The sequence below is a fragment of the Polyodon spathula genome, chromosome 2 (assembly GCF_017654505.1).
Source record: "Polyodon spathula isolate WHYD16114869_AA chromosome 2, ASM1765450v1, whole genome shotgun sequence".
Classification (NCBI taxonomy): Eukaryota; Metazoa; Chordata; class Actinopteri; order Acipenseriformes; family Polyodontidae; genus Polyodon; species Polyodon spathula.
Genome location: NC_054535.1, coordinates 12,441,505 through 12,465,828, shown reverse-complemented (window position 1 = coordinate 12,465,828; position 24,324 = coordinate 12,441,505). Strand labels below are relative to the sequence as shown.

At 37.9% G+C, this 24,324-nt stretch overlaps 1 protein-coding gene across 2 annotated transcripts in view; it reads right to left on the bottom strand.

The window, feature by feature from the left end:
* Positions 1–24,324, bottom strand: part of sorcs2 (sortilin-related VPS10 domain containing receptor 2) — a 281,183-nt gene that overhangs the window by 39,177 nt on the left and 217,682 nt on the right. For both annotated transcript variants that reach the window (XM_041276668.1, XM_041276678.1), the window contains exons 4-7: positions 9,318–9,482; positions 7,994–8,067; positions 3,516–3,580; positions 2,300–2,418 (exon numbers count right to left, since the gene is read on the bottom strand). In XM_041276668.1, the coding sequence (XP_041132602.1) occupies positions 2,300–2,418; positions 3,516–3,580; positions 7,994–8,067; positions 9,318–9,482 (423 nt within the window). The remainder of the gene's footprint in view (positions 1–2,299; positions 2,419–3,515; positions 3,581–7,993; positions 8,068–9,317; positions 9,483–24,324) is intronic.

Sequence of the window (24,324 nt, the reverse complement as noted above, 5' to 3'; positions counted from 1 at the left end):
GTATCTATTTTCATTTATATTCAGGATTGATCCCCCGAGATGGAGATGTATCTGGTTCATAGGGGCGACCAGCGAGCAGTAAATCTGAACAAAGCTAGAAACCTGTACACCTCCCCCAGTTCACAAAAGGATGGTCTCTTCAAGGAAGGCTTGAGGCAAGGTTAAAAAAGCTAGAGTTAAATGCAGTGTGTGCATAATAGTTCAAAAAAGTGTAACACTGTTTAAATAAACATGTAGATGGTGTCTACTCATTTGCACAGGGCTGTTCTATAAGCAGAAAAGTTTACAATGTTCCTGTGGCAGGGCAAGAGCTCTGCACATTGAGTGGGTTTTGTGTATGTATGTTGTAAATATTGTTTGTAATTGTGTGTAAATAATTAAGGAAGTACCTGATGCTCCTGGGAGAGCCTGCCTGCTGTGTGTGATTACCAGCTGTGGAATCTAATCTGCAGGTAGCTGTGTTCCAGCCTGAACACCGTTCACACTACGGAGAGAGACCTTGCTGTAACTCTCTGATTGCCATGAAAGTGACCCGGGATCAGAACATTAATAAACCAAAACTGTTGATGGCCATGTGAGTAGCCGAGTCAGGGTTTGTTAATAAATTGAAGATTAGTTCAGGGTTTGTAGATTCCCTTAAAAGTACAGAGAGGTGTCTAAGCATGACCTCCACATATTAGGGAGTAGCACACACTGTTTTCACGGCACCTTTTTATTTTATAGCTTTTGCACAGTGTTTTATTTTGCCTTTTGAAGCTACCAGTGCTGCGTCACGTGGGGTTCCTATATGTTCTGTCTGTGTCTGTAAATAAAACCAGTACGCCTGCGAGGCGTGTCAACTTCAACCCCCGTGTCGATCTCCTGTCTGTCGCTCAACAGCGAGTGCATGCATCCACACGCCAGCGGTTCCGGTTGACTGATGTAGAACATTCATTTACTGAAAGGCAGTAACATTTCAAGAGGCCAAAACTGCCATTTAATATTTAAATGTTGCTCCTATTCAGAAATTCCAGAATTCAATATTATGACACCATTATCATTCCAGTTGGCAGATAATACAGTTAGATTTGAGCATTCAATTACATGCTGCACTGCAAGAAATGCAGCCTACCAGTTAACCAGTAAAACGCAGGCCTTATTGCTGGAATCTGATAATTTCATTGGCACATTTCATCAGGTTACCAAGCATAGGACTGGCAGAAGGATAAGTGGAAACCCATCAGCCAATTGGAGTGGCGTAACTCCAACAGACATATAGAACACACAAATGCATGAATCAGAATCAATAATTCATTGATAGCACTTTGGATTACTTCATATGCATGGACATATCATTACATTGTAATAACTGGGTAATTACACAATGGTTCCTGCTCTTACATGGAAACTACAGGGTAATTACACAGACCTGACCTTGTAAACAACATCTTGCTACCTGTAATTACGTGGCAATACAGGTCATTTCTATGTAATTGAAATCCTGCAGTTAACCTGTAAGAGCGGTGTAGTTCAGTGCAGCAGTAGCTGATTACAGGTTTCCATTTTATAGTAGAGGAACTCCAATCTCCAATCAGACCTTCCCTGTGGTGAAAACAATTGCAACAAGAACGTCTGTGCTCTTAATCCATAGTCAGAGCACAATCCTGTATTCACAGCTGCAGTTTGTGCAAGCTCATTCTGTAATGGGATTTCAAATACATTTACCCTCATTGTGTTTCTGTATGCACGGGCAGCCCATGTATCGAGTTCTTTGAGCATTGCTGTTCTCATACTTACTTTCTATGACTTCATTCCTTATTACTCATTCAGGTACACAGTAAGTACAGTAGGAGTGACCATTTGGATATAAAAACAATGGCGCAATGATTGTATTTTTGTCTTCATGGTTGGATTTCAGGTTTGTTATAAAAATCAACAAATAATCAAGTATGCACACATTTAACTAATTCAATTGAGAGTGGCATTAGCCACTTAAAACTAGTATTTTTTTGTGCAACAGAAAAAAAAAACAAAGTTTTCACAGTCATGTACTGTTATTGTCTGTGTAGCACCATATGATTACTGATGAAAAGAAAAAGAGAGTATTTTCCTCCTCTATGAATAAAAGCCAGATGCAAGAGGCCAATCTAGTCAACACCACTGAATTGAACAGTTGAGGAGAAAGCCAATGCCCATGGATTGTGGCTATATTCTGGATCCCACACAAACTGTACTCTTCACTGGAGCATTTTAAATCACTTCTACTACAACATATATGGGCTTGAAAATATGCTGTCATTTAAAAGAGTCCTTACATTACCTTCACAAAAATGTAATCATCCTGCACAGAGAGTGAGTTATGGTCAATCTTGCCGAGGAACTGAGCAGTCACCATTTTGTCAGAGCAATTTTGAATCAAACAGGTCACATAGAGGAAACCTGAGGGATCAATAAAAACATAAAAACTGGAAGCTGTTTGAAGACACAGAACAGGTAACTGTATCTATTTGAAGCCTAGTTAGTAGGCCACCTAAGTGTCAGGTAGCTGGTTATGAAAATATACAAATTATTTGTTGAAATACAAATAGCCGAACTTTTAATGGTCCCTTATAAAACCCTGCCACGGTATATGTATGCAGTACTTTTGCAGTTTATCATGCTTTTAATAGTACCCTTTACCATACTCCACTGTGCTGTACAATGCTTTCACTATGCACTCTGCTATTCCTTTGCCATGTTTAACTATTACAAACTTTTATAAGGAAAACCTTTAGAAAGCTGTGCAAACACCACTGCTTAATAGCAAAATAGTTAATCCAAAGCACCTCCACAGTACCAATAAGGAAATTATTGACAGTCAAGATCTAGGGAATGAGACTAGCCTCCACAATTGATAGTCAGAGAAGTGCAAGATATAAACAAACAAATAGTGTTACTCAATTGCAGTCCTTGTCCCACCTTTGAGCTGTAAAAGCACGTCTGCGAAGGCGACGGAACAGCCTTGCATGGGTGCGTTCCTGTTCTCCTTCAAATGTCTGTGCCACTGCTACATAGATGTCAAGCAGCATAATTTCACAGCTCAGCTCTACTTTGAGTCACCCATACAAAATTAAAGAGTACATACAGTAGCTTTAAATGTCATTGTAATTGTTTTATATTCTTTTTTTTAGATGCTTGCAATCACTTTAAATGTTTCTAGCTTCTTATAAAAGTTCACTATATCTGTCTTTGCCTGACTTTGAGCTTGCCTGGAGAAAAGCTACCTCATAAAACAGACTCCCTACCATTTAAATCATGTCAAAATCTGACATTTCACCTTACATGGCTACCTTAAAATGAACTCTATACTATACAGTATACACAACTCATTCTATTGCAAGTGTAACACATAACATTAATTCATACTGTTCTATGCCCTAGTTATTCTTTGAATAAGACACACAGCATGCGCTATATATACAGTACCTGCAGGACGTTCATCATTATACTGTAAACAAGACTACACAAGGAAAACATTATCTGGTAAAAAACGGTACCTCCACTGGTATCCTGCATTTCCATGTGTACAAGATCAGGATCAGTATCAACTTTGGCCACAGACCTGGAATAAGCAAACACCAGTTAGACAGTGTTTTAGACTTAAAGCGACACAGTAGTGTGGGATAAGCGCTTTGTGATGGTGGTCCACTCTAAAATGTAGTATATAAAATCAAAATTGATAAGGTGGCTTTAGGAACAATGGAAAATCCATGAGGTTTCATGTATTCTATTTTGGTGACATGCAAAGTCAATTATAGTGTTGTATTAGTCAACAATGTTATATTGTGCTATAAAAGAAAGATTATACTCAGGAACTACTGTTAAACTTTAAATGGTTTTATTATTATTATTATTATTATTATTATTATTATTATTATTATTATTATTAGTGTAGTACTGCAGCAGGGCTGAAGCCCGGCACATTAAAAGGGGGTTATTGTGCTTATTTAGTATTGTGTTGATGTAAATTAACGTGGGATTATTTTTATGTACATGTTTAATGGGGAACCTGAGGATCCTACCTGCTGTGTGGGGTTACAGTAAAGAGCAGCTTGTGATTGCTGGCTGCGGTTTCCTAATCAGCAGGTGAGCATGTTGCAGTGAAGTGTCAGGTATGAAAAGGTGCAGATTATACACATCAGGGTGTTGCTGCAAAGCCATTCGATCGTACTGTCCTGCCGATTTAAGGAAACAAAGTGGCCAACTCTTGCGATGGCCGTGTGTATATCCAGGGTTGGGAGTGGGACAAGGGTTGTTCCAGGAGAAGGAAGTTGCAACAACCAGGTGTATATAGCGGTGTACAAGAGATGAGCAGCAGTACACAGGTGTATATAGTGGTGTACAAGCGATGCGCAGCAGTACACAGGTGTATATAGTAGTGTATAGGCGATGCGCAGCAGTACACTGTTGTATATAGTGGTGTATAGGCGAGGCGCGGAAGTTCACAGGTGTATATAGTGGTGTATAAGCGATGCGCAGCAGTACACAGGTGTATATAGTGGTGTATAAGCGATGCGCAGCAGTACACAGGTGTATATAGTGGTGCATAAGCGATGCGCGGCAGTACACAGGTGTATATAGTGGTGCATAAGCGATGCGCGGCAGTACACAGGTGTATATAGTGGTGTATAAGCGATGCGCAGCAGTACACAGGTGTATATAGTGGTGTATAAGCGATGCGCAGCAGTACACAGGTGTATATAGTGGTGTATAAGCGATGCGCGGCAGTACACAGGTGTATATAGTGGTGTATAAGCGATGTGCAGCAGTACACAGGTGTATATAGTGGTGTATAAGCGATGCGCAGCAGTACACAGGTGTATATAGTGGTGTATAAGCGATGCGCAGCAGTACACAGGTGTATATAGTGGTGTATAAGCGATGCGCAGCAGTACACAGGTGTATATAGTGGTGTATAAGCGATGCGCAGCAGTACACAGGTGTATATAGTGGTGTATAAGCGATGCGCAGCAGTACACAGGTGTATATAGTGGTGTATAAGCGATGCGCAGCAGTACACAGGTGTATATAGTGGTGTATAAGCGATGCGCAGCAGTACACAGGTGTATATAGTGGTGTATAAGCGATGCGCGACAGTACACAGGTGTATATAGTGGTGTATAAGCGATGCGCAGCAGTACACAGGTGTATATAGTGGTGTATAAGCGATGCGCAGCAGTACACAGGTGTATATAGTGGTGTATAAGCGATGCGCAGCAGTACACAGGTGTATATAGTGGTGTATAAGCGATGCACAGCAGTACACAGGTGTATATAGTGGTGTATAAGCGATGTGCAGCAGTATACAGTTGTATACCACTTGTTAGCAAAGTATCGCTCACCGTATTCACAGCCACTTTTGTTTGTAGTTTTTGTACTGTGTTTTATTTTGTCTTTTGTATGCTTGGCTGTATGTCTTCCATGAGCTACCATTGTTGGTAGCATCACCTGATTTGTGTGTACATAAATAAAACCTGAGTGCCTGCGGGATGTGTCTTTCCCAACCCTCATTTCAGTCTCTTGCTTGTCAATCAGAGAATACACTCCCCCTTTAACTTCAATTGTTACACGTGGTGGCAGTGTTGGATTCGAACCCATACTAATGCACATGTCTGCCTTATACTGGTCGCTGGTTGTTGTGTCTTCCTTCTCCCGGCACAACCCCCGACCAACTCCCGACCCCAGATATACACACAGTCGTCACAAAAGTTTGCCACTTTGTTTCCTGGAACCCAGTCCTTCAGCAGCACAGTACGGTCCGATGGTTTTGCAGCAGCAGCGCTGTGATCCCTATGGCTGAGCAGCACCCTGACACACCCACCTCTTTCCTGTAACCACACACAGCAGGTAGGATCTCCCAGCAGTGTCAGGTTCCCCACTAAACATTCACGTACAAATAATCACACAATTATTTACATCAACACAATACTATTCACAATAGATAAACATAGAAACCCTTTTTTGTGCAGGGCTTCAGTATGCACAGGATGACATACGTACACAGGAAAAACAGTGTTGGAATTAAAACAATGATTAGTACATTTTGTATACAAGATTTATAATCCACACTATAAACTTCCCCTTTATTTTATGATCAAATGCTGTTAGTAACAAAAACTTTTTTTTTTTTTTTTTTACTCAACTTGACTTTGTTCTCCTGTATCCATGAATCTTTATGAACTTTCAGAGCACTGCTGATGAATGCACACCCTGAGGGAGCCCAGGGAATAATGGATATAAAATAGCGTGCAGTGTACACATTGTATTGAGGGACAGATTCATTTTAACATGGAATTGGGGGCAATGACACTGAAAATATTGCTGTAATTGTTGACATATCAGGTTTACTTAAGACTTACTGAAGAAATCAAATAGAGTGTGCATTCATCTTTATACTCTTACATTCATAAAAGCGGCATTTTAATATCTGGTATTTTAAATGGGTGACATTTGTAACTGTTTTTTTTTTAACAATTTTTTTCTTTCCTAATGCTTCCTAACGCCATCTTTACCAGAGGAATACAATATTGATTTAAATTACAACTCAACCTGCAAACAGACAATGGAATACATCTAGAGATGATTTAGGCACTTTCCCGAATAATTCTGCTCTGTCGTGTGTTAGCTTGAAGTAACAATAAACTAAACCTTTCATTTTTGTACCACATTCATTGATCATGGTTCTGAGGTGTTTATAAAAAAGAAAAAGGCCGAAAACTAGCAAATAAACATTTTCCTTAACGAAATAGTAACAGAAACTGGAAAATGTTTAAAAACTAGAATGAAACTGAAACGAAAAAATAAACACGAAAAACTAATATTATGAGATGTATTAATATCATTTAATGAAAATGCTACATAAATAATTTAACTAAAATAAAGTCAGCAAATGAAAATGGCATCTAACAAAGTAACAAAAGAAAATGCTTGTTTAACAGTGACTGGGGTAACAAATACTAATTTATTCTGCACAGTAGAGTTAGTGAAACCCACACGTTCTGTTCATTATATGATAATGAGTGTTTGCGTGTTTGTGTTTTTTATGAAAGGCCATCTGGGTCAAAAAAGAGTTTCAGATATTTAGTATGTGTATTGATTTGGACCAATGAGAAAACATAAAATACAATATGCTGTAAATAAATGTAAATTAATTACACACTTTCTACGTAGGGGCTGGTCATTTTACTGCCATGCAGCGTAATTACAAGAGTTGCCAATCACCTCTGGGAAAACATATTCTTAATTTCAGTCATGAAATACACTTAAAAAAATAAGAACAATTACAAATCAAATCATCTGCTGACTTTCTTGAGACACACAATATTGACCGTCATATGGTTCAATTTGTATTAATTTACACAATTGTTTTTTTTTTTCTAATTGTATTTATTCCAGTATTACACTAAAATATTGAGTTACCATACATAATATTAAATTCAATGTCAGATCTTTCAACACTTTAAGATTACATATTAGTTACAGTGTGGCTACCACTGAAATAAAGCCCATATACTCCAGGAATTGGGCAGGAATGGCAGATGTAAGGCGACTTTTAAATGGATAATTTATTACACACATTAATTGGTTCTCATTTCATTTTCAATGATCTGCTCACCGGTTTTTTCAGTACACGTTATTGGCCAATTAATGTTGTGCATGAATTTCAGTGCTTTGTACGAAAACTGGACCTACCGGAAGGTATCAAAAATCCAACATCTGTCCCCCCCCCCCCCCCCCCCCCTCCCCTCCCTTCTTGCAGAACAGATTCCAAATGTTGGCAAGTATGCACATGTACTCTATATAGTTGATGGCTAAATCCAGTCAGGTTCAGGGATAATTAAAATAGTCAGTACTGTAAAAATGAAATTATCCTTGTTAATACTGACAGAGGATTTACCACATTTATGAAGTGCTCGGTGTTGATGTCAGCTTGGAACTGAATGAACATGTTCTAAATGCTGTATCTCAAACTCACCAGAAAAAGCGGTCCTTTGTCACTCGTTCTTGTAGCAGAGTCCACTTTCTGCCTAAGTCTGTAGATACATAGAGCTGGATGGGGGGGGGGGGGGGGGGGGGGGGGGGGGGGGGGGGGGTAACAGAGCTTTGTAAGACATCGAGTCCTTTTCACAAAACATAAGTCATGAGTTATTTAAAAAATTTAAAAAAACAAAGTGTTTGCATGAATACTAACTGTTTAAATTCTCGTAACTCCTGGGTCTTAGAGAAAACAGTTTTGCATGAGATAATGATTTCAGTTTCAGAGAAGCTTCTTTTTAGGAATATTCTAGATTGTAACCAAGATTTGCCTAAAAACTATTTCCCAGCTAGCTACCGTAATGAATTGGCATCTCAGCCCATTGAATTGAATGGAAAAGCAAGGGCTGGATGTCAACCACAAACCATACAGTTCAAAGACAAACGACTTGACATTTAAATAAAGAGCAAGCTCTGTAGTCGAGAGGTAAGCATGTGTCTTATGCTGATGTGGGTATTATTAGCTCATCAGTCGCTAGGAGGATATTAACTACACCACAAGATCTTTTTTTACAGGTCAGCGATTAGTTTCTGTGGTTTTGAACTTTTGCTTATCTGTTTGTTACCAGTACTGTCTTTTCTAATCCCTGATTAAAAAATATAATGGGCAGAGCACAACCTGAAACACAAATCATTAATTGGATATTACATATTACTGCCTAACAAAAGAGGACAGCCGTATTGATTTTTACAATGCAGCTACAGCAAAGCTAAATGTAAATGCTCACATATTCTAGAGACTCTAGTAGAGATGTACAGTATGTACAGGTAAGATTACACAGACACCTTTGTAATGAAGAAGGTGCTCTACAACATTTGTTCTTTTTTCACAAAAGTTTCCAGGTTTATGCTGACCTACAGCTATGTCCAAAAGTTTTGCATCACCCTACAGAATTAACCAATTTTGCTCCATAAAGTCGAATGAAATCTGCTGAATAATGTCATTTTAACATATTGAATTACATACAGAATGTAAAAATGTGACATTTCAAAATCCAACATGAAATACTGTACTACCAGTATGGCTTCTGGTAGACTTTTTCTAAATCATTTTTTTAGTTCCTTTGATTACATGATGTTAAATAAAAGATCTCAATTATGTTAAATAAAAGACCTATTAAAATTATGTTCATGTAATTAATTTTTTTTATTATATCTTGCTACCAGAATTCTAGGTGATGCAGAACTTTTGGCCACATGCTAAATCTGAATGGGATAATCACATCAACATACCCTCTAACGAACAACCATTAAAACTACCTTACCTGTTTATCCTTGCTGTAGGCTAGCAGCTTGTCTTCTTCGTTCGGATGGAAGACCAGAGTCTCTACGGAGAATGTGAGAGGCTGTCTCTGAAAATTGCTTCCCTCATCTGTGCTAATGAAAAGCATGTGGTCCTGTTCATTGATGGAAGAACTCACAAGAAGTACCTGCAAGAAAAATGAAATCCCACGTCAGGCCTAAATGTAAGGTTAGCAGAGATGGGGTTAAAATTTGTTCCTGTCAGCAATCACAGATGTGGCCACTGCCTCAATAAGGTAATTGGTTCTAACTACGGAGCGGCCACATGTGTAAAAAGAGCATGAATTATTAAACATCATTGAGCTCAAATAATAACCTAACCCAATTTAAATTACCACAGTTTTGCTCTTTTCCGGAGTCACAGGAGATTGAAACAGGCCAGACATAAGCCTCTTTTAACCAGCTTTACATTCACTAAATCAATTACAAATTGGACCTTTGGACCGTTTGTTTTACAGCAGTCACCCTTGCTGACTGAAACCCATTCTTCCTTTCTTTCCCTGTTTAGAAAAACTTCCAAGTTGAAATCTGAAGAGGCATAGAGGAGGATTTTGAAGTAATTAAAAGCTCTTGATGTAATCCACATGCTAAAGAGCCCCTTTGTCATTTATTCTATTAAATTTCCTGACAGAACTACTCATGTGAGACTGCAGCTCTCTGCAGAGAAGTAAATAGAAATCACATTGTAATCACGCAAGGTATCCGCGTGGAATACTAATTCACAAACACTGCCTCCCCTAATATACAACAGGTTAAGCAGGCCATTGTTAGAAAAAAAAAAGTAATTTGCTAGCCGCCTCAGAGGGATACATTTCTCACATTAAAGCGAACATTATTTAATCAGCTTGCTAACAGTGTTTCCCTTCTGAAGAAGCTAATAAAAAGGCAACATGTAAACCAAGCAGAGGAAGAGATCCAAGAAACAGGTATATTTCAAATTACAGAATAGCAGTGCTGCCTGAAAAACAGACCCTATATTGGAGCTGCAACCTCCTCCTGGCTGTGATCTCACTATACCCTCCTAGTCGGTAGACAGACCCCCAAATGAAATGAGTACTTCAAGGTGTCTCATTTAAGATTCTGGAGGGTAACCAGCTGGCATTGTTGAGCTTTTTTTTTTATGATAAAAACAAAATATGTGCATTTTTACATATTCGATCCTGCATAGTGTGAGTGATTCAGTAATAGGTAAAATGTGTCTGTAGGCCTAATTAATAAAATAGTTCAACTTCTAAGTCTATTTACATGATCTTTCTAACTTCACTGCCTTTGGAATGGGCATAGAGGTAAGGGAAACTCTATGTGTAGGTAGTACATAGCTGGCTTCTCAGTATTACTTAGCATAGCTATTAATGTGGTTTTCTCCTCCTTGCAGAACAAGAAATTAATAAATATTTAACATGAATGCAGAGAATACAGAGAACTGCTTCTTTAATTGTAGCAGGACAGGTCCACTCATTACTGGTGGAAATGCAAGGATATAGAACATCATTGAATCCAGCATTGAGCAGAAAGACACTAGGCATATAGATTTACAAGAAGGTTTAGAAAATAAAATCAAAATCTGATAATCAAATGTCATAACACATGTGTTTCAAGTTACACTTCCAAATCACATATTCAGAGAGTGTTAAAACATACAGGGTGCGAGAGAGTGAGCCACCTCCAAAATAACGATCCCAACAGCCAACCTTTCACTTCAATCAGTGTTGTCTGATTTTCAGTGACAAGTGCTTACCTAAACCCCCCAAGAATCCAAACAGGTGGAGATGTGTTGTTCAGTGTAAAAGTGTAGAAGTAATGTAGCACACACTAGCAACCTGCAATGAGGGAGAGGACAACCAAGCAGCACAGTGCGCATCTGTGTCCTGGGAGCAGTTTCAGATCTGCACGCAGCAGAGCCTCAATATCATTATGACTGCTACATCTCATTTACAGGAAAACATAATGTTTCTTCAACATCAAGATGCAGATAAAACCCTAGACCCAGCTGATGTTGATGTCAGGAAAGATGTGTCTGCTATTGAGGATGACCCCCAGAAGAATATGGAACTCAATTGAGAGTATGATTTTTTTTTTGTTCCTCATAATTTGTCAATGTACAGCACAGATGCATCAGGGTCAAGTACCAGTGTACTCATCCAAAGATGTAGACATTAGTTACCAAGAGGATGCTTTGGACAGATTGCTTGATTAATCCAGTATTCATTCTGCACTTGTATCTCTGAGCTAAGAGAGAGGGTGATTGGCTTCTCCATCAGTGCTCCAACACCATGGGGGTGAGGAATTCCCTCTTTCTGGACCAGTTTGGAGAGTAAACTTACATAAGCTGTGGAAAAGCTAAAGGTGGACTCGTGGGAAAGACCCTCTCCCAGGAGCAAGTGGTTGCATGGACCAAAAATGGGTACAATCAACCACCTTGCAGAAATCTTCTGGGGTCCTTTCTCCAGGCCACATGACACATATATCATTTTTGAGAACTACCTGCCAGGCTCTACAAAATCACATGAAAGAGCAAGGCATGCAGGAGGCACAGTGCCACAGCATCACACTCTCAGCAAGGACACTCCACTGCCTACCAGAGAAGTCATCATGAAAAGCATTCAGAACAAGCACCAACTGATCAAAGTCCTCTGCAACACACACTTCACCTCATAGGTGAGGAGCAATGTGTGTTCAACCACAAGGAGGCAGATGTGAACATCATCAGTTACCTACTTATGCAGCATGAGCTGAAAAATTACATTCAGGTAGTGGTTGATGATACAGACATATTTGTGCTTCTGGTCTTGTTTATTTGCACCCAGGTTTCTATGAAGAAGCATGATGGAAGTATCATCAACATCAATGAAAGCTCTTAAAAATTAGGGGACAAATGCAAGGATCTCTTATCTCTTCATGCCCTAACAGAGTGTGACTCTGTGTCCTACCCATTCAGAAAAGAAAAAGGCACTGCTTCTAAACTACTCCTCAAGTCAGATATAAATTTGGAGCAACTGTGTGAGGTCAACACCCGAGAAGATGATGTAATGAAAACCAGCACTGACTTTATGCTTCGTCTGTATGGGGGCTTCCCAACAACTGACCTAAACACTCTCAGGTACCAGATCTTCAGAAAAAATGAGGAACCTCCCAAAATCAAAACCCTTCCTCCAACCAATGACTCCAGCAAACCATGTCAAACAAGCCCACCTTCACACACTAATCTGGTGTGCAGCAAACCAGAAGAATCCACCAGATGTGGACATTACCAACTTTGGTTGGAAATTTGATGACAATCATGTACCCCAACAAGTTTTTTGACCCAATGTAGTTGCCCCAGCAAGTCTGCTGCAGGTTGTTCCACTCTCCTGCAAATCTGAGACTCGCTGTATAAACTACCGGTGTCGCTGCCGCACAGCTAGACTGTCCTGTATATCATACTGCAAATGTGAAGACCAGAATAACTGTCTCAATGAGAAAGCTATCAGGCTGTCTACTGTTGAAGATTCTGATGGAGAGTAGAGTTAATATTAGTGTATGGACTACTAGCATGTTTCTAGTAATGGTGTAATCCAAAAATCCATAACACAGAGCAAAAAAGGGATTTCCAGGACAATCCTATTGCAACATATACCTTATTCCTGTAGTAATATGCATCCTTAAAGTGTTCTCTATGACAAAATAAATAATTTAGAAAAAGACATTTAAGAAATAATGTCTGAGAATTCACTGAATAAAGAATGGCATGAGGGGCAGTGAGCTTGACGCATGTGAATGCTTGAGTGACAATGGTGTTAGAACATAGGACAGGCTGGACAGATTCCTGTACTTAAAGGACCAGGTGAGGCAGCATCCTCTAGCTGCTGCAAGGCTTGAGACAAGTAAGGGCTAGGACAAGACATACAAACAAGAAATTTTGAACTCTCACTGAAGAGGATGACAGACAGAACATACGAAAGACGTCTTGTTCTGATTCGAGAGTTAATTTCCTGACCGCGTTAGTCCGTCTTTTCTCAAGTCCAGTTTTGGGTCAGGCAGCATCCTCTGGCTGCTGGGCAGAGCGTATGCTTTTCTGATTGCGAGAGTTCAAAGTCCTACAACCTCAGTCAGGCGTTCAGGGAGGATCACGACCCGCTGTTCCTTTTACTCTTCCTTTTTGTACTTGAAGTGATAGTTCAGGTCCAGCATCAGTCCGTCGTAGGACGACTCTGCAAATGATCGAACGTGCATAATAGAGAGATCGAGACTGATTTTACTTGTATTATTCTTACATAGTGTAACTTTATCATGCAATAGGGAAACTCCCATCTTCTTGACTGAACGATGACGTTACCTTTGAGGGGTTGAACATTTAGAAATCGAACACTCCCTACCGCATCTCCCTTTTACTCCCATTTGACCTACTCTTTGTCACTCTTGTAGATATGTTCTGGGGGATTAATACGTATTCTAGGTTTTAAATAGCAAAAAATATGTAAAGACACCAACTGTATCCAAAAGTCATCGTCATTAAACACTTTTTTCGTGGCCATATAATTTTGACAGTTTTCTCAATAAAAATGTGGGATTTTCACTAACAAAAGTATGCTATAAGAACATAAGAACATAAGAAAGTTTACAAATGAGAGGAGGCCATTCGGCCCATCTTGCTCGTTTGGTTGTTAGTAGCATATTGATCCCAGAATCTCATCAAGCAGCTTCTTGAAGGATGTCAGCTTCAACAACATTACTGGGGAGTTGGTTACAGACCCTCACGATTCTCTGTGTAAAAAAGTGCCTCTTATTTTCTGTTCTGAATGCCCCTTTGTCTAATCTCCATTTGTGACCCCTGGTCCTTGTTTCTTTTTTCAAAGTCCCTTGGGTCGACATTGTCAATACCTTTTAAAATTTTGAATGCTTGAATTAGGTCACCGCGTAGTCTTCTTTGTTCAAGACTGAATAGATTAAATTGTTTTAGCCTGTCTGCATATGACATGCCTTTTAAACCTGGAATAATTCTGGTTGCCCTTCTTTGCACTCTTTCTAGAGCAGCAATCTCCTTTTTGTGAACAGAACTGAAAAGAATATTTAAGATGAGGTCTTACTAATGCATTGTACAGTTTTAACATTACTTCACTTGATTTAAATTCAACACTTTTCACAATATATCTGAGCATGTTGTTTTTTATAGCTTCCCCACATTGTCTAGATGAAGACATTTCTGAGTCAACAAAAACTCCTAGGTCTTTTTCATAGATTCCTTCTTCAATTTCAGTATCTCCCATATGATATTTATAATACACATTTTTATTTCCTGCGTGCAGTACCTTACACTTTTCTCTATTAAATGTCATTTGCCATGTGTCTGCCCAGTTCTGAATCTTGTCTAGATCATTTTGAATGACCTTTGCTGCTGCAACAGTGTTTGCCACTCCTCCTATTTTTGTATTGTCTGCAAATTTAACAAGTTTGCTTATTATACCAGAATCTAAATCATTAATGCAGATTAGAAAGAGCAGAGGACCTAATACTGATCCCTATGGTACGCCACTGGTTACCTCACTCCATTCTGAGGTTTCTCCTCTAGTCAGTACTTTCTGTTTTCTACATGTTAATCACTCCCTAATCCATGTACATGTGTTTCCTTGAATCCCTACTGCATTCAGTTTGAGAATTAATCTTTTATGCAGGACTTTGTCAAAAGCTTTTTTGGAAATCTAAATAAACCATGTCATATGCTTTGCAATTATCCATTATCGATGTTGCATCCTCAAAAAAATCGAGCAGGTTAGTTAGACACGATCTCCCTGTCCTAAAACCATGTTGACTGTCTCCCAGAATACTGTTACCATATAGGTAGTTTTCCATTTTGGATCTTATTATAGTTTCCATAAGTTTGCATATAATAGAAGTCAGGCTTATTGGTCTGTAGTTACCTGGTTCATTTTTGTTTCCCTTTTTGTGGACAGGTATTATGCTTGCAATTTTCCAGTCTGTCGGTACACCCCCTGTGTCAAGAAACTGTTGCATGACCTTGGTTAGGGTTTGTAAATAACTTCTTTCATTTCTATGTGTTAATACATGTTATAATTAGAATAATTGACATTGTTAAGGGCACAATAGAAATCATAGATAACTGAGGCGTGTGTTTATATCATGTAAAAACGGAAATAAGCATTTTCCGACAGACTTATAAATGATAATTATAAATCACATTTCCTTAAATTAAATTAAATGCTCAAGGATGCCAGCTGGGTACACATCAAAATCTTAATTGGGACACCTTGAAGGACTAATTTCAGCAAAAGAAACCTTGTCAGTACACAACTTTACGGTTCTCGATCATTTCTACTAGACTATCCCCTCTGGCTGTGAAATCATTATACCCTCTCCACTGGAGGTTCATGCAACTGGGAACCTATGTTGCAACTGGTAACCTCCTCCTGGCTGTGAACTCAATATACCCTCTCCTCTGGAGGTTCATGCAACTGGGAACCTATATTGCAACTGGCAAACTCCTCCTGGGTGTGAACTCATTATACCCTCCCCTCTGAAGGTTCATGCAACTGGGAACCTATATTGCAACTGGCAACCTCCTCCTGGGTGTGAAATCATTATACCCCCTCCTCTGGAGGTTCATGCAACTGGGAACCTATATTGCAACTGGCAACCTCCTCCTGGCTGTGAACTCATTATACCCTCTCCACTGGAGGTTCATGCAACTGGGAACCTTTATTGCAACTGGCAACCTCCTCCTGGCTGTGAACTCATTATACCCTCTCCTCTGGAGGTTCATGCAACTGATAACCTATACTGCAACTGGCAACCTCCTCCTGGCTGTTAACTCATTATACCCACTCCAGTGGAGGTTCATTCAATAGATTAAGTTAGAGAACAGAATAACTTTATTTACGTTTTACTACTTGCACTTAATCTCTCTATTTTTTATCAAAACCTAATATATGTAACAAATATAGTACTTATCCCACTTGTGTAGACTAACTTGACTTGCTACTGCAACAGAAACTCCCAACTTCTAAATCACTGCTGTGAATTTATGGCGCTTTCTTGTGCACAGCCGCTACAACTCTACATATATTTTTACAGGCATACCATATGGTGCATCTCTAACTCTACTGCTGAGATTTCAAACCAATATGTTAATTCCAGATTTAGAAGTGACCTTCACTATAAAAACCTGCAAGACATTCAACTATGACACTTTGACCATCAGGAATGTTAAAAATGCTCTCGACCAAACCAGGTTAATTGAATTACGGAGGTAAAAAACAGTTGAATGCCTGCACTTGCCAACCCCAACTGAATCCTTGGCAAGACAGCAAGAGCATTATATTCCAAAGAAAGCTTTCCTTCCACTCAGTATCCTCTTGGTGGTGCTATGGGTCAAGCATTAAGAAAAAGATTTATACTTAAAACATTGTCTTATGTAATGTTTTAGATAGTTTGTAGTCACTTTATTTACTTAAAAAGGAAGGAACAACTCATAAGTTCGACTAGAAAATTGCTTTTAATATAAAGCTTTTTGGTACTCCTTAGATATATTGTATAAAAATGAAACTTGAAGATCTTCTGGCGTATATCAAGGTAAAAAGCAAAGCAAAGTGTAATAAAGCATACCTGTCATTCATAATTTGAATTCTTCTCAGTAATGATAGCCAAAGCCTTCTTGGATGTATCAAATTAAAGCCATGGGTTACACTATGTAACACAATTTTTGTTCCTGGGTAGTAAGTGTTATTTCCTAATTGCTTATGCCTCAAAAGTATAGAAAATGGCTATTATTCCCCACAAACTTTGCTTTTGTGACCAGGACAGGTAGATTTCAAAATATCACTATTTCCAATGAGAAAACGGGCGAATTTGTGTCTTTTCGTTCACATAAAGTCAGAAAAAAACAACATATGAATCCAAATTAACATGTATTTATACTAAATAATACAAAAATGACTACAAAAGATTTAGAAGTGAGTAGTTTTTCGAGATTTACGATTATACTGTAAATTTACAGCCTAACGAAATGATACATGTGACATGGATTTTCCATTTTAGGGTTACAGACTTTTTCCAAAAACATGCCAAGTACTGCAGGTGAGGTGCATGCAATATCCAGAAGACTACTGACTTGACATAGAATGCTCCATTAATGATTGGCTTTGAAAAAGTGAATGTGATGCAAAATAATGAAATGCCCCTCTTGATAACCATGTAGCACTGTACTGTATAATACATACAATCTAGCATTTACTGCATAGCTTCCCCATGTTATATGCTTCAAGAGGTGCTGAAATAATTTTGAATTATGTGAAACTGACCTGCAATAGAAAAACAAGTAAACAGCTTGACAGCATTTCCTCAGGACACCTTTAAATAAGTGCCACTTCTCTTAGTCGAGTGAACCAATTTTAAACAAGCAAGTAAACAAAAACACATCAAAGAAATACAAAGATACAAACACACAATGTGAAATCTAGGTTAAAATGACTCTCTGAACAAATTAATTGTACAGTACTTACACACACTGCATAGTTTGGATAATTGAGGTTTTAGTGGAGTGGTTCTTGAGAACAAAATAAAAATGCTGATTCACAAATTTGAAAGTATGAATTACAGCCACAGGAAAAAAAAAAAAAAAAAAAAAAAAGTTGCTATTTGTGAAAACCTCCAGTTGAACAAATTCACTTGACAGCCTGGCAACCTAATGGCAGAATGCTGAGTAGTAAGCAACTTCCCTCAGTAGCCAATGTCATTACTTTCATTTGAATAACTGATTTCAGACCTACAGTAAACTACAGCGCGGTAGCTTAATGGATCTGAAAACAGCACAAGAAAGGGTGTGTTTCCACACTATTGAGATTAGAAACCTCACTCCAATACCACATTCTACTACTGGGGTACTGAATCATGTTAGACACATAATTAATTTAGGCTTTCCAATTATTTATTTTTTTTAGCATTTACTGGCCCCTAGATTGTAACAACCACATAGACTAGGATAACTATGGACAAGTGGATGATGTAATTCCAGGAGAATTCCCAAGTGTTGTAAAATACTGGGAATGTTTGACAGAACATTTGCATGAGAAGTCCCAGTGTCCTGTAATCTGTAGTGGCAGACTGAGGACTTGTGTTTTGTCGAGATTACAAGATAAATTAGCTTGTGATCCTGACACAACGTTTTGAAATATTGAGATCCTGAGATAGTGTATCTTGTGATCCATACATACAGTTTTGAAATGTCGAGATCCTGAGATAATGCATCTTGTGATCTCGACAAAACACATTTTTTTCCTCTGTCCTTAATAAGCCACCATATTAATCCCAACACATTATTATTGTTCCTCACTGAATACAATCACACCTGTCTCTCGTCTTTATTGGCCTCTAATAAATACATTATCTCCTGTGTTTGTTAAATTACAGGTGACTCAATAAATGAGCTGTCTAGAAGGACCATATTAAGGTTTATCTGCAAAAAAATAATTAAAATTACACAATGTAGGACACCAGAGAATAATAACACCAGTGGGACAATGTGCATTGTGCAGTTATGTAATGTGTTTGGCTGACCTTGAGCCTTATATAAGAGCAAATAATTGAACTTATATAGTGGTAGCCACTACCCAAGACTGTTGAGCAAAATATGATAAAATCCTGCGTCCTATAATGTTTGTGAAATTGTGCTTATTATGCCAATTTTAAGATAATTTCCATCCATTTTGCATCCAATAATATTTAAACAGTATTGTCTTTTAATATGTATTAAATCTCTTAATGCTGAAAAGACTTAAGTTGTTCAAAAATGGTACTCGCATTAAAAAATGGATGTGAAATAGGAAAAAGTTATCTTAAAATTAGCAAAATGTTACATGTGGGAATAGTATTTGATAGACATAGAAATAATTAGAATGTGACAATATATTGCCACTTGGCAATATTCACATTTTATCAACCCTTGTGCTTTGTACTTGAACCAGCATAACAAGTCTAACAGCAAAGGGTGCTCCTTCAAGAAAAAGAGAGACATGAGAGAATGATACATTATGCATTACTGAAAGCAAGACAATGCACATGTACAGTCTAAATCACAAGCTATTGTAAGCATGTGATCTATGATGGCCACAAGATATTACTGTAGACATGAGCTGCTGGCAAACCCAGCTTTTACATGGTTTTATTTTTGTTTATTCCAGGGCAATTACCAGAAATGGACCAATGTCTAGATTGGGTCTCATGCATGTTAGGTGGTAAGTTCAACAAAGCAGAGCACTGCCCAGAACAAGATTTGAATTAACATTTCTTGGGTTTCTGCTGTCACTTTAAATGTAGAATGAATGCTCAGTGACAATAAAATAAAACTAAAAGCCCTGACCTTCTGCACGCTGGGCTGAAAGCAAGGCAAAACCCTATCTGATGATATTGACGGATGCTTTCTGAATAGAATACATTATTTGCCTAGCCTTTATTTCAGGTTCAGTAAAACAATGAGCTAATAAAGAATATTATATCTGTTGGAGAAAGAAATTACAGGAAACTACAAGCAAGTAAAAACAGCAGGCTACTCTCTCATAACATAATATGTTGTGGGTTGAGTCTTAAATGTGATTTATAATGCACGGTTGTTGGCTGAGAGCAAGAACATTGCAACTAACGAAAACCTTAGTTTAAAGTTTTAAAAACACAAATCAGATGTTTCAAATTCACCTACTTTTCTTAATAGTATTATCAACATATATATTTCTTAATGAAAAACAATGTGGTTAAAAAGCATGATAACCCAAAAAGGTTTCAGTTATCAACAATATATTTTTTTAACATAATTGTGGGTTATCATGGTTTTGCAGGACACCCCTTATTTTTGCAGCTAGCGATATTTTGTTTCTGGGATTTCCAGATTCCCTCGTTTTGTAGTCCTGAGGTCTTGCATACCATTTGGATCATGAATTTGTTCAAATAAATAAAATGTCCTTCACATTAATTGCTTCATGTCCGCTGCTGGAGGTGGAAACACATCCATCAAGCAGCAGAAATATATTTTCACCCAGTATGAAGCACCTGGCTTTGTCACGTACCCTGCTGTCTCGGATGAAAATGAGAGCAAACAAGCATTAAAGAATGATTGATGAGGATGCATGTGACAAGGCATAGCTCTTTGTCCAGACAGTAAATCACATGTTTCATAAAGGAGAGATGACAGAAGCATTTGTTTACAATGCTTTTCCATTGCTTATGCCTTATATCTATAATGCTTTTTCATTTTTTTTTTTTTTTACAGCACTTTGACATGCATGTCTGGAATTTACCTCGCTTTCCACTGTTTTACCATGATTTACATTGTTTATCTTTACTATATTTTGCTATGCTATAGATACTGAAGAAACTTTTTATAGTAATTAAATTAATAATTAAGGGTTCTAACTACAATACCTGCTGTATGTGTTTGACCTTTAAAATGTAATATTCAGGTGGTGTTTTAATTTTTGTATTTTATTTCTATTTTTGTTCCTCAGCTACACGTCTCAATAAGCTTAAATATGCCTTTTATACATAATACAGTACAGGTCAGGACCAAGTCTGTTTAGTTCCCTCAGAGTCATTGTGGCACTCGGATCTGAAAAGGGGAGGAACCAACTACATTTGAGCAATGTAAACAAACTGGACAACGGGGTCTGCTTTCTGTTAAAGCTACCAGGATGCACAACAGGCTATGATAAACAAACACCAAGCAATATTATTATGACGTAACAAGGGTTAGTCAATCGACTTTAAATTTGTTTTTGTAATGTACTAATTGGTGTCTTTTGATATATGAAGCTAATCGTGGTTGTTCCCTGAATATTCTCTCTCTCTCTCTCTCTCTCTCTCTCTCTCTCTCTCTCTCTCTCTCTCTCTCTCTCTCTCTCTCTCTCTCTCTCTCTCCTCAAGGATGATAAGCCAAGAAAAATCCAGACTGTCCCGTCAAATTGAGGGCGGATGGGAGAAATGACCTGGAGACCTTATTCGAGTGGTCCCGCAGCCTATCAGCTGCCTCTAACTTGGAGTGAGCTAACAAGCTGCACAAATTCAGGCTTGCGTTGCTGTGGGGATGAAGCTTACTGAGAGGGAAGAAAAAGTCTCATAGGCTAACCTTCGGAGAGAGTGCGCTAGCCTGAAAGGAAAAAACGAAGATTTTGGATCCTAGCCTGTCATTTTTTACCAAACACTTCCTTGGAAACATTTATTGAAAGAATGGGGCTTATTTGAGTGACCTCAATTCAAGATCAGGGGTCCAGTCGACATAATAAAGTGATAGACGTATATGTCTTTCATTTTATTATTATTACCGTACATTTTCTTTTACAGAGGACAGGCATGAAAGAAGGCATTATTCATCGTCAGCTTCAAAGAGATCCACTACCACAGAGGCAACAACAGCCCCTAACTGCCTGAAACTGAAATTTTGCTGCTAGCCAGCTAAAGGAATTGTATTAGCTTCCTAGACAGCACTATACTGAACTACAGTGCAGAATCAATGTCTGCTTCTTTCAACTTCTCAAACTTAAGTTGCCATATTCCCATTTAGATCTGTCAAATATACATGATCAATATTTGTCCAAATGTACTGTACCAAGGGTTTACAGCTCTTATGCAATATAAAGTAAACACTGTATAATTTCCAAAGATTATAAAAAACTGGGTATGACTGCCATTGTTTATCTTTTGAATGCTCATCTGTGACTTTGAGAGAACACAAAAATGTCAGCACAGTGCTCCTGGTGCAGCCTGAGATGATGAACACCAGTCATGTGGAAATTAAGTATTGACAAACTGCCATTAAATCAGATTGTTTTTCCTATGCATAAGTAAGTGTTAAGGTGCTTTCATCTTTCATAGACTTGTTGGCTGCCCAGGGCCAGTATAATAATGCCAAAGTTTGTGAGAGGATTGTGAAAACCTGTTTTCTGTGTGCACCATTGTGCTTAAGAACCAGCACTATTCAGCCAGTTCATTGGCACGGATAAGTTCCACCAGAGGGTCTGTTATTTGAGCTAGTTTGCAAGTATGATTATTTTTTAATTATTAATTTTAATAACATAATACATTATTCATTTTATCTGACACAGTTTATCAACATTAATTATAACCCTCTACCTCTGGACCATCATTTAAAATGTATCTTCACTATTCTGAACTCCAGAAAGGAATCTGCGATCATCTTCTGCTACAATGAAGAGATATTGACCAAACATTTTGTCCTCTTAGGAGAAGCAAAGCCAACTTAATTCTGCATTGGTCGGACTCATGTAAGGGCTGCCGATTTGAATGACTGCGGAACAACTAGGAAAGCGAAGCTTTATCCTTTGGAAAGTCTGCATGTCGGGGTTCTTAAAATTTATTTTTATTTTGCAAGGAATGTCTTTTACAAATAGCACTAAGGTGTCTATCAGCAGGATGCTCTGGATTGCTTTCTTGTTAAGGTCAATGCATGCAACCCCATTCTATATCTAAAAGTTTGTAATTACGAGCATGATTGTCAGTCATAAGAACATAGCTGACAGCAATATCAATTCAAAAATATATATATATATATATATATTATTTTAAAAAAGTAACAATATTATTGAAAATGCCTGTATTGTATGTGGAAATCAGAAAGCAATGCTGTGTTAAGTAATAAAGATGTTTGAGAAATGCCAGTGTGTATTTCTGCAAATTCAGGTAATGACTAACTCTTTTTACCATCCAAAAGTTAAGTGGCTGGCTCTACAGAACTGCTTATTGTGTGCTGTATTTTCACTTCATACTTCCCAGGCAACCACAAATTACTAAGTCTCTTAAGAATGGAACAATACAAATCTAAGCGTTACAGTCTTTTCATTTTCATTTAATGCAGGAGGGGGGGGGGGGGGGGTATGGGTGTCCTCTCCCAGTGCAGGTACAGGTGGCAACGCCCCCCACCGAAATTTCAGGGTTTTGTAGGGGTCTAAAACTGCATATCCTGGGCCTAAATCCTTGCCTTAATAGGGACCCAAAATTCAAAAGAAGTGTAACTTTGTTAATTTTTTTTTACACCAATGAAACAGAGAAATTATATTTGAGGCACAAAAACAAACAATGTCACATTACATAGATACCATAATACCAAGTGAGACAGAAGAGAAAAATGTGAAGCCATTTCTAAACTAAAGACGATAAGAAGCAGTATTAATTAGTAGTAAATTTGAATACAAAAAAGGTAAGTCATAAGCTGTATTTTGTTTTCTATTTTCTCACGTATCCCTTGTTTTCTTTTGCATTATATATAAAAAAAAAAAAAAAAAACCACACATTTTAAGTTTTCTTCCAAGATTCTGAGTATACATACCTTCGTGTGATGCGCCTGCCTTTTTTCAACCGAGATCACTAAAATACATTTCCATTTGACTTGAACTTCTTAACAAGGTAATTCTAAAAATAACGAACCGTTTTCTTTAGTTATCTTAAGTACCGTGCCTATTTAAACATAGATAAATAATACAAAAATGTATTTGTAATGTAACTGTATTTACAGTATAATCGTAAATCTCGAAAAACTACTCACTTCTAAATCTTTTGTAGTCATTTTTATATTACTTTAGTATAAATACATGTTAATTTGGATTCATATGTTGTTTTTTTCTGACTTTATGTGAACGAAAAGACACACATTTGCCTGTTTTCCCACTGGAAATAGTGATATTTTGAAATATCACTGTCCTGGTCACAAAAGCAAAGTTTGTGGGGAATAATAGCCATTTTCTATACTTTTGAGGCATAAGCAATTAGGAAATAACACTTACTACCCAGGAACAAAAGTTGTATTACATAGTGTTATGCAGCAAAAGATCTGACCGGTACATCTTGTAGCTCATATAGTGCAGACATGTCAAGTCTCCTGCATCGAGCGTGAGACTCATTAGCATGATATTTCATGCTCACATGCATTCCTAAACTTATGTCACGCATTGTCAGTGCAGTGCAGTAAATTTCTGA